The following is a 10,945-nucleotide window of genomic DNA, read 5'->3' on the forward strand; positions in this document are numbered from 1 at the left end:
GGAGGGTAAGGGGTGGAAGGGGTAGAAGGAGTGGTAGGGGTGATATGGGGTGATACGGAGTGGAAGAGGGTGGTAGGGGGAGAGGGTGGTAGGGGCGGTAGAGGTGGTGGTGGTGGTAGAGGGGGTAGAGGGTAAGGGGTGAAAGGGGTGGTAAAGGGGGGGTAGGGAGTGGTAGAGGGGGCTGCGCAAGCAGAAAAGCGAGCGTAAGCGAGCATTTGATGCTTGTATAATATTATGATTTTATAGGCATAACTATATACTAAGAACAACCTTTTTAGAGAATGCATTCAATTGATTCTTTTATTACTCCACAGGTGTTGTTGTGAATGCAGAAATAACTTATTGAGTTAAGTGAAAATGTGAACAATGGTTAGAAGAGAATGCGATTTGAATTTCTACCCATGATGAGGCTTAACAGACAGCGCTACACGCTGTTTACCGGATTGGATGACTTGACATTAGATATTGTTAGTGCCACAACTCAAGTTGTCATACGGAGTACATGTCGGGTTTGACAGTTGATCCATTAGCATGCCATTTAACATTCTAGATCGAGATTTTATGGGTCGTATTTCGGTGTTCAAAAGAGCTAGACAGACAATCTTCTTACTCTTTTCTCCAGAGTTGCAAGGCCTGTATCCCCACGCAGACAAACCACTCCTACACCAGGCTTCTACTCGCGACGTTACTCTAATGTTTATCCTAGCAGGCCCTTCACACTGCGCTCATCAGTGTCTTTATTGATGATCCCCTTCCAACAGCGTAAACTATTGTTTGATACTTAGTATGCACATAAAGCCCAACGTTTTTCCCACTTGCTGAATACTTCATGGACAAGTGCGCATTGTCTTCTATATCTCGAAAACCGGGAATAGTTCGAATCTACTAGGCTCGACTGTTATTCGCTGCATGAACACTTGCTCAACGAGTGATTGACAGGAGAGTCCCATTTTTTCACGTCTCAAAAAGTTGGTTACATGGTGTTCTTCGCCCCGCTGGCGGTATGTTGCCGACTGCTCAAATAATACCACTGGTCTCACCGGATATCTGCTAGGTGGTGCACATATTGGCTCTCGTTCGGCCTGCTAACGGGAGCAGAAATCCGGAATATTTTCGGCTGTAATTCGCATATATTCTGTCTGGGTATGAAAATTGGGGTGTATCTATCGCGCGACACGCCTGGGGGGATCCAATAAGCCCTATGATAATCACCTCCTCCAAGTCGCATGGCAGGAGGTGCATATAAACTCCGAGGATCCCATTGTGGTCACTGTAACCGCGGGCTAGACAGATTCTTTGCCACCTAGGGTTCTGAGATATTATTCGCAGGAGAACTATGGATGAAGTCCCATAGTGATCATTGCCCTGAGTAACTTGACGAAGCTCATGGTTATATTTATTTACGGGAAGAAGACGAATAAATATTGGCCGAGCCGAGAAAAGAAAAGGTGCACCGCTTCGCTTTACTCTAATTTAGACTCTTGCGCAGAGGGACTGGAGATAGAATGCCCCCCCCCCAGCCGACACGGCGCCGCACAGATGCGGAGAGGATGCGGACAGATGAAGCTAGCAGGTGGGGCTCGGTGGCTTTTAGCCAGAGCTTGGGACGAGGTGAACGACAGGGCAGCTGACTCGCCAGACGAAACACTCATGTCACAACCTGGGCGACAGCAATGATAGCGAGCCGTTGCCAATAGCTTCATGATCCTGGAGACAAGACTTTAGACAAAGTCCACCCTTGCCAAATACGATCCCGGAGCAAAACCCGTCTCGCCCGCGTTGCCAACTTCTCCGAGAAAAAAACCTCCGACCTAACGCAGTAGGGAGACCCGCTGTTGGATGTCGCATTTCGGCCCTCCACTCCCGTCCGGTCTCAAAAGCGAAATGACTGCCAGAGCACTGCATGTTTTTATCTGTCCCGTAGTTAAATAATGCGTTTATGTATGTCAGTTACGCCAGCCATTATTGTATTCATTCTTTTGTGCGCATCGCAATAATAGCCACCAATGTCCCCCTCCTGACTGCAACAATACACTCTTGCTTCTCGTGATCGTTATGAGATACATTGCTGAGTTTGATTCTTAATACGTGCTTTCATTGACATCGGGATCCTGCGGGGTTTTTTTTGCAAAGCATGGGTACGATTTTCCCCGTTGGAGGCAAATCAACGTATGATTTTGGAAGACCTGAAAAGGTCCCTCCGAAGTCGCCTTTGTGGAGTCCAAGCTCTTTTTTGGAAAAAGTGTTTGGACAGCTTTTGCTAATGTTTCGTTATAGCTGCAAACGCTTTCGATGCTGTGGTCCACGCTATTCCGTCAGAGGGTTCATCCTTAACGAGGCCGGTGCTTGTAGATGTGAGAATATTCTACTCCAATCCAACCATTACAGCCACCCTCTATAGTTAGGTACTAATACTACTACCTACTACAACCCTACAGTCCAGCATCTCCTTTGAGCTCAGCATAGGTGATAAGATCCAGACCCTATCAACAACGAATGTTAGAAATGGAGACGCGATCCGAGGCTTGCTCTACGTCCCGGAGCTGGATTTCGAGGACCCGTGCCGGCAGGCAACAACTCCTTTCATACTAGCCAACGTAACTCGCCTCTCTGATATTCCAGGTCCAAGGAGGTCAATATCTCTTGCTCCTTGGGTCTCTTCTGCATGCACAATATCTTTCTTGGCAGCGCTGTCGCGAAATCCGCCCTACGCAGCGGTTTTCTACCGGCCAGATGAATCGACTACTACTCCTCCTCTCGCCGATCACCCGACCTGGGATCTAGGGGACCGCGATATGTGGAAGACTACGAATCGCTACCCTGTTTATGCGATCCCTGGCGTGTACGGTGCCAGTGTGATGCGTGCTCTGAGCGAGTACTCAGGGAGTGTTGCTGACGCCCCATACGCAGAAGACCTTCTGAGAAGGTTCCAGGGCAGTGACGTGGTTCGGGTGTCTTCGAAAATTGCTATAAGTAGTACGGGTTCCCCATCCTCCGAACTTTTAGGAATTTGGCTGACCTTTTCATATAGAAAACTCCACCGGTGGCCTCCCAAGCCTTTGGATTTTCCTCTTGGTCGTTGTAGCGATTCTAATTTGTATTGCTCTCTTCTCGTCCATCGCCATGCGGTGTATTCAAGCGCGCCAACTGCGTTCCTTGGAAAGGAGAGTCGCGGCGGGAGAAGTTGATCTAGAGACTCTGGGTATTAAGCGGTTAAACGTCCCACAAGATATTCTAGATAAAATGCCTCTCTATATCTGTAATGGGTCAGGTAGAATTGAACGTTTGATCCCTCCTACTACAGAAATGACCCCAGAATCTATCGACGAACCGTCCAAATTACCACCAGATAAAGGAAGTTTTCTTCAATCGATTTCGGGCTGGAAGTGGATATCAAGGGTATCGCAAGCCTTCTATTCTCGTAAATCACGATCTACAACACCGCCTCCGCCTCTCTCTTCTGCCCCGGACTCTGGGACTTCCCTTCCTTCTCCAAGATCGCAGATCACGCCCATCGATAACAACCAACAACACCATGCCGAACCTACTTTCGCACAAACAACTTGTCCAATTTGCCTCGACGACTACGACTGGGGCGAAACCACAGTCCGTGAACTTCCCTGCCAACATATTTTCCATCCCGAATGTATCGATAATTTCCTCCTGCAGAATAGTAGCCTTTGCCCAGTTTGCAAGAAAAGTGTATTGCCCCGTGGATATTGCCCCGAGAAAATTACCCGTGTTATGGTTCGTCAGGAACGACTCGCTCGAAGGGCTCGTCCACCACAAACGATAGAGATTGGCAATGGTGGTTATGACGCTGCAATGCCTACTTCCTTGGGCAACGGAAACCAGTCACCCCAGAACAGAGTAAGTGAGAATCGTGGCGGTTTCCGAAATTCCGTTGTTGATGCACTAAGGCAGTCGAGAACCGGCCCCCAGGCCACAGTTTCACCTCCGACAGGTGAAAGATTCTCAAGGCAGCGGCAAGAAGAAATGCGCATGAGAGCTGTGGCGATGCTCGGCTACCGACCCATGATTGCAGATGAGGAGAGAGCGCAAGACGCTTCTCGGTCAAAATGTAAGCCTATCTAAATCCTCACAACTGATAATTTTATCGCTATCTCTGCTTGGGGCCTTCATCCACCCGCGCTAATGAATTCATGCTCACGCATTTTTTTTGGTAGTGCGCAAACTCCTACAAATACTATTTCCAATAGTTCGATAGGCTGGATGCCAACGTACTTTTACCGACCCTGACCCTGCCTATGATTAACCTGCCTAACGAATTATGATTGACATTCTAGTTCCATTTTGCATATAACTATGGCCTGGTCTACAGAGCTGTTAAGCGTGATACCCACCAAATTTTTGCTAAATCTTGATGATAGTTGAATCCCTCGGGCATCATTGATATGACCTGCTCTTATATATACCGCAAGACACTGTTACTTATTGCATTCATTATTTTTACAACCGCCCCCGACACGTTCCAGTCGCCAGTCGCCAGCCAACATGCCTAACTTTTCTCCTTCTCTCTTTTTCCTTCCTTTTCACCTTTCACTCTGCAGCATGTCCTGAGACTGTACCCTTCTATGCACTTTTTCAACCATCTCACGCATATACTGAATTATTAAACCCCAAGATGTCAGATGGGGACGGAAGTGAAACTTCTAGACGCACAAGCGCCGTAATTGGGTTTTCATTTATTTGTTTATTAATATATAGATATTTTGAGATATTTTGGTACTTCTTGGGAAGTATATATGTACCTGGGGGAAGATAATGTATACTTTGTTTTCTTGTGGGAATTTCATCATCCATTGCTGTTGAGTCACATTTTTTAACCCAGATAAAGAGTAGGGGGTACGCGGCCTCCCCCGAACCTATAATGCTTCTAATAACTAAACCCATTGAGCCAAGAATTATCATATGGCTACCGTATAGGAGATTTAGTTAAGATCTTCAAAAGGGCCCACGTCAAAACATTCTCTCTAGCCGCCATAATATGCATTTTAGGTACAATTTCCTCCCGCCTCGGTTACAGGGCCGATAGAAGTTAGAAGTCGAATCGAATCCCACGGCATGGGATACCATACAGGGCTGGTATGGTAGCCAAATCCAGTGTTCATGTTTGGAGCGTATAATAGCATGTCAATGTATGTACAAACAGACAGACATCCAAGTTCCAGGTCAATCTGACTGAGCGAATGGGGAAGTGATTATGTTCTCTCGAGGTCTCTTTCAAGAAAAGTCGCCACAGAGTGGATCTCTCAATTTCGTTTAAGGGGCGAGAAACACGAGAACGTCTGGTTAATCAAAGCGCGGTTTGTACGATACAGTGTTGGGAGGCTAAAACCTACATCACGAGGCAAATTTATCGTGTTTTCCCTTAACCCTAGCATTCAAGATTTCTTCATGGTAGGAGCCTTCCTTTCTCGCCCTTTTCAGCCGTTTCACTTCGTGGTCTTCCAGTTTCCTCCCCACCGCAGCTTCCAATTCCTTGCGGCTGATTTTCTCCAATGCCTTGGACTCTTTGGATGCCTTTAGTTTTGGCTTGAAACGCGCCTGCATGCGGACGCGGCATGTAGTAGTGAATGAGATACTGGATGCATCGCCACGGATCTCGACTGCTGACGCAGGCGTAGATGCGGAAGTGCCGCGAGGTTCCTTTATGGAGAGGAAGGCTTCTCTATCGCCACCTGCTACTTGGAAGGAGAATGTACCAGGCAAGTCCGGTGAGGGTATTGGGACAAAAGATTCGTAAGCCGATACGGCGGGAGCGTTTGCGCTTAAGATTCCATATTTATCGCAACTTAAATATCTATAAACCTCTTCAGTGATTAGCCAAAAGATTCCAGGACGATGAAGCTTCAGAATAATTGCATCAAAAATCCGGGAATAACTTACCGCCCATGATGTCCTTTGAAATTGATACCTTCAGCGCCCGCGACTCTCGTAGCAACCCACACTTGTCGCACGTCATGCGGCTCCGCCGTGGCGGGGTCTCCCTCTATGAGGTTTTCAATTTCAAGAGCAAACACTTTCCCGTTGCCATCGCATGAGATGCACGTGGGCGGGCTCGAGGGTAAAACAATGACGACTGGGCCTAGTATGTCTGTCGGTGAGTCTGCGGAAACCCAATTTTGGTCCTCCTCGGCGGCAGAGACGTCTTCAGGATTCTCCTTGGAGTTGCTTAAAGGATCAGGCCGCCCTGCAAGAGATTGGTCATCCGTTTCGGTCTGGGGACGCTTGCGCTTCTTACGCTTTTTATCACCCTTGAAGGTTAGTGGTTTAACCATCGTATCGTTTTATTCACCCTCCGTTTGTTGTATACGATCCATCACAAGACTAGACCCTGAGCCAGTGACGATGATAATTATGATGGATACTCGGAGACCAAACCCCAACTGGAAGCTGCTAGCCACTAACCCATTTAGACTTAGGCGATTTCTTTACATGAGAAGCTCGGACCATGAGCTCTGCGGCTGACAAACCTTATCGCAACCCCGCCTGCTATTTTTGGATGTGCCTGAATCGAGACCTTGGAAATACTCACTCTACCTCAACGAATGTCGATTTTATACCCGATTGTCCCACACTGAGAAGAAATAAATAGGCTGATGGATTGTCGCCTTTAACACCTGTTACCACTGACCTCATATTCCAAGAAGCCTACGCAACTCAACGGCAATTGACGCGTAGTACAAGGTAGAGATCATAGAGCAATTTGCAGTCGGAAGCTTTCAAGGCCCATATTGTGCACCCACCTGTACTACGGTACGCGCTTTTACGGAGTGGTGGATACCTTACCAATTCGAAAATGTAAGTTAATATATCCAGAACAAATGTCTGATATCAAGTGCTACCTTCAAATATGATAAGCAAATAAGTATATAGGAGGAGGTTCGCTTTTGGGACAAAGAAACGAAAATTACAAAAGCACGTCGCAGACCATATCCCTTCCGCAGTTGGTTAAGTTAAAAGTCTGAGTTAACGTGGGAAATTGTATGGATCCATGATCACCGGTATCCACCTTTCACATGTTGCCGTGCGTATAGTTTTCATTCACTCATAATAATTTCCATCTTCATTCTCTTTCTAACTTGATTAAGTTACGGGCCGGGTCGGCATCATTGCTCGCAGGCAGTCGATGCCGGGGCATCGATGAGCATCTTCAACGTGTGGATACACCCCTAACATACCAACTAGGGATGTGATACAAGAACATGAACAAAACTATGGTGATGGTAATTGGGCATCCCACACACGAACCAGGCCTAGTAGCCCCCATTACCCTAGTTTTTATGCCCAAGGTCCTCAATTGCGGGCATATTTAAAGGGCTGAGGGCAGACATCAGTAAATGCTTTCCCAATTACCAGATTGATTAAATGTGCGTGAGGAATAACCATTTGTCGAAGATATACTTATGATCACTTTAAAATCGATCATTCTACTAATGTCCATGTTACTTTTGAAAAATATTATTTACCCGCCCGACCTATATTCAATATCCAAAGAACTTCACCTATGAACCGCACTGACCAAAAACAAATTCAAAATAAAAAAAATAAAAATAAAAATAAAATAAAATAAACAACAAAATGCGCAGCCAGGGATATATCCTAATCGAATGTGATAGCAGCCTTAATGGCAGACTTATTCCTCATTGCCTCCAAGCACTCAGCCCACTGTTCGAGCTTGAAAACCTTGTTTACAATTCCGTCAACTCTAACCTTGCCGGAATCAAGGTAATCGATGGCAGCGGGGAACTTGTAAGTTTCACTGAAGCTTCCAAGAATGGTGATTTCGTCGCCGACTGAAGGAGGAAGGAGAAGTCAGCCAAGTACTAACGAAGCTAGGTGCTACATATCAAAATTGGGATGGGGAAAGGAACGGATGACATACAGATCTTTGATGGTGGCCACGAAACGCGGTCGGCGTTAGCATAGACACCGTACACAACAAGCTTACCACCTCGGCGGCAGTAGTTGATGGCATCCTCTAGAATCTTCACGCTGCCAGTGGCCTCGATGACAATGTCGAATCCGTATGGGTTATCCGCCTTCAATTTGGCGAACTGCGCGCTAGGATCTTTACGGGAGAGCTCGACATATTCGTCACCAGCGTTGAGAGTCTTAGCCAGATTCATTTTGAGGCCCTCGGGAGCAGCAATGACGACTTTGCAACCGCCGTTTAGTTTGAGCATTTGCGCAAGAACCTAGCAGGATGGCGTATGTGAGAAAATAGGCGAACGAAACGGATGGGAATTTCCTCGAACGTAGGTGAAGACTTACAAGACCAGTGGGACCAGCGCCAAACATGAGGACTGTCGAGCCCATCTTGGGGGCAATCTTATCGAGGCCATGCGCAGCGCATGATGCCGGCTCAAGCAATGTGGCGTCGACATCAGAAAGGTTCTTGATCTTAAATACCCGGCCGGCTACAAAGACCCAGAAATGTCAGGAACCATTTTCCCATTTTAAACGACTGGGCCTGGGCTGGTTGGGAACTTTGTCTTACCAGGATAAGCACAGTATTCAGCGAAACCTCCGTTCATCGTCACACCGTGGGCTTCGAAGTGCTCGCAGAGAAGCTCCTCTCCCCGCCGGCAGTAGAAGCACTCTCCGCAGAGCTCCGAGTTGTCGGCGACGACACGTTCACCAACGGTAAAACCCTTGACCTTGGGGCCGAAAGCAGCAACAACACCAACGGTTTCATGGCCTAGTTTACAGATTTAGTATTCAAATCCAAGAGTTCGTGTGAGCGAAGGGTTGCATCATACCAGGGACCAGTGGGAACTATGGATGTTACCTAGATTAGCTTCTAGTACAATGACGGAACATATTTCAGATCCCAAAAACAAGGGAGGGTTCTGAGCCTACCTTTGCCAGGAATTCTCCGTCGTGGATATGGAGGTCTGTGCCGCAGACACCGCAGGCCTTGACTTTAATCTATAAATTGCAAAGTCAGAAGGCATTCAACACGATAAACAAGACATGTCTAGCGCAATGAGAGGGATCTCGCAAGAGGCCTCCTACCAAGACATCATTCTCACGGAGAGTTGGGACAGGAATATTGACAATTCCGAACTCCCTTGGCTTGGAGTACCTAAACGCAAAAATAATCACAGATGGTCAGCAAGGGACAAAGAAAGATGGAAGAACTTTCTAATCGCATCCCATATTCTTCTCAAAGACATCCAGGATTTGGATATTTTACTGCGTGGGCAGATGCAAATGGCGGTATACTGACTGGAGAGCCTTCATAGTCTTGGGGATTTGGGCGGCCATTCTGTTCGAGAGGGAAGTTCACTGCTTAATATCTGGGTCCAGTTTATGGGTTAGTCGCAACGTTCATCAATTGTCACCAATTGGGGTAAGTTGAGTCCTTCCAGGCATACCTAAGGATTTAGGGATGTGAGATGACGAGGAGTGGAATATGGGAGGAATGGAAAATAGAAAAAGGGGAAGAGAGGGAAGAAGAGGAGGAATGAGGGAGGTTTTTGAAGAAAGCAACGGTGAGTAATGGTACGAAAGGATCTTCCCGAAGTCTAACTGACATCGTCTCATCATGGATCATGGCGGGGCCAACGGAGTGGATTGTGGGAGGGTCGAGGTCCACTGCGGCGCGTCACCAAGTAAGTTAACTTTTAACCCTAAAAGAATATTACCAGAACCAGGCAAACTTTATCCGATGTGACCAAGTATCTCCGTCCTAGTACTCCGTACGGAGTACAGAGACTCAGCATACCTTCTTACACCTGGTGAGCGACTTTTCAAATATTAATTAGCTCGAAGCCTAGGGTAAGTTGATAACTTACATTAATAATATAATAATTGTTACCTCTATCCCCTGTACCTGACGTCGAGACTTCCGCCTGGTCTGGTACGAACAACTCGAACTAATTTTGACCTTTTGAAAGTTGGCTTGCTCATGGTTTACTCCCCATGAATAACATACGAATGCCCCGTCTGCTTCTCCACCGACTATCAAAGTCTACATGGGACGAGAGGACTGGACTGTCAACTGGTTTGTGCCATCGGAGCTCGTGGCAACAATGATTGGAAAACTGTGGGGACTTGAGAACATGGTTCTGAGCTGGGTTTACCCACAAGGATTCTTCTCAATTATGGAGACAATTGTGGCTACTATATACAGCGTAAATACGCGGAAGTTGGGACAGCGTCGTGCTGAGATGAGCTCATAGTCAGCATCCTGCATTTCGATGCACCATCTTCGAAACGGAATTCCACGCTGGCATTAGTTATGACATCAGGATGACTTTATTGGTCATAGAGTGTCTTTGAAAGACATGGGGAGTAATCCGTTCATCATTGTAGCTCTCAGTAACAGTAACTAGTGTAGAAGGTTGGGGGACATTCTGGATGGTTTTCGAGGCTGCCGCGAGCCTGTTAAGCTAGTTAAACTAGCGGAATAGAAAAAAAAAAATACTTTGAAAATTCTCTGAGCCACATGACCTCGCTACCCATGTCCTGCGCCAACTTGCGAGCTTGATAGCTATTTTGGGGAACTTGAAAGAGGTCTCGATCTCGGCTTATTATTGTGCATTTCATCCCGAAAAAATTAAGAATGACAGTTCTAGTCCACAATGGACTGTATTTGGGGTGCATTCAGATTAGCAAGGGGATATGCGCTCTGAATAATATGTCCGCGTATATCCAGGTCTCCATATGCCGTTCCTCGGATTGTCAATTCTTCAAGTAGTAATGATGAGCTCGGCAAGCGGGAGTGGGGATTACGAGTTAACTCTTGCTAGGCATAGCCGACATTATACCCGGGGCGTTTGGGGTAAAAATAAATATAAATAAAAAGCTACCATTTTTTATCATCACTGGAGGAATATCCCACATCCACTTTGAAACTACACTGATTCGGCCGCTCCAACGCGCGTATATCCAATGCTATATCCACCGCCATGAC

At 46.8% G+C, this 10,945-nt stretch overlaps 3 protein-coding genes across 8 annotated transcripts; 1 reads left to right on the forward strand and 2 right to left on the reverse strand.

Moving 5' to 3' along the window:
• Nucleotides 1-285: 285 nt before the first annotated feature.
• Nucleotides 286-4,971, forward strand: BDBG_05373 (RING finger domain-containing protein; the record flags this gene model as incomplete). 6 transcript variants are annotated; one of them, XM_031722116.1, is made up of 7 exons in its annotated part: nucleotides 286-467; nucleotides 531-631; nucleotides 710-2,138; nucleotides 2,278-2,354; nucleotides 2,439-2,976; nucleotides 3,032-4,081; nucleotides 4,188-4,935. In XM_031722116.1, the coding sequence occupies exons 3-7, from the start codon at nucleotides 2,135-2,137 to the stop codon at nucleotides 4,226-4,228; spliced, it is 1,710 nt and encodes a 569-aa protein (XP_031578931.1). In that variant the 5' UTR covers nucleotides 286-467; nucleotides 531-631; nucleotides 710-2,134. The 6 variants fall into 6 exon arrangements, with proteins under 6 accessions (XP_031578931.1, XP_031578935.1, XP_031578932.1 ...); XM_031722120.1 differs by having other exon boundaries at nucleotides 290-631; nucleotides 3,032-3,870; nucleotides 3,930-4,081; nucleotides 4,188-4,971; XM_031722118.1 differs by having other exon boundaries at nucleotides 290-631; nucleotides 3,032-3,870; nucleotides 3,925-4,081.
• BDBG_05374 (uncharacterized protein) lies at nucleotides 4,671-6,403 on the reverse strand. The gene is made up of 2 exons (XM_002623820.2): nucleotides 5,911-6,403; nucleotides 4,671-5,824 (listed from the first exon to the last, which is right to left on the reverse strand). The coding sequence occupies exons 1-2, from the start codon at nucleotides 6,300-6,302 to the stop codon at nucleotides 5,365-5,367; spliced, it is 852 nt and encodes a 283-aa protein (XP_002623866.1). The 5' UTR covers nucleotides 6,303-6,403; the 3' UTR covers nucleotides 4,671-5,364.
• A 497-nt stretch (nucleotides 6,404-6,900) lies between these two features.
• On the reverse strand, nucleotides 6,901-10,944 carry BDBG_05375 (alcohol dehydrogenase). The gene is made up of 10 exons (XM_002623821.2): nucleotides 9,825-10,944; nucleotides 9,405-9,754; nucleotides 9,257-9,326; nucleotides 9,043-9,112; nucleotides 8,887-8,955; nucleotides 8,787-8,802; nucleotides 8,525-8,725; nucleotides 8,299-8,444; nucleotides 7,910-8,222; nucleotides 6,901-7,820 (listed from the first exon to the last, which is right to left on the reverse strand). The coding sequence occupies exons 3-10, from the start codon at nucleotides 9,292-9,294 to the stop codon at nucleotides 7,627-7,629; spliced, it is 1,047 nt and encodes a 348-aa protein (XP_002623867.1). The 5' UTR covers nucleotides 9,295-9,326; nucleotides 9,405-9,754; nucleotides 9,825-10,944; the 3' UTR covers nucleotides 6,901-7,626.
• Nucleotide 10,945: the final 1 nt, after the last annotated feature.

This window comes from Blastomyces gilchristii (genome assembly GCF_000003855.2).
Source record: "Blastomyces gilchristii SLH14081 genomic scaffold supercont1.11, whole genome shotgun sequence".
Taxonomy (NCBI): domain Eukaryota; kingdom Fungi; phylum Ascomycota; class Eurotiomycetes; order Onygenales; family Ajellomycetaceae; genus Blastomyces; species Blastomyces gilchristii.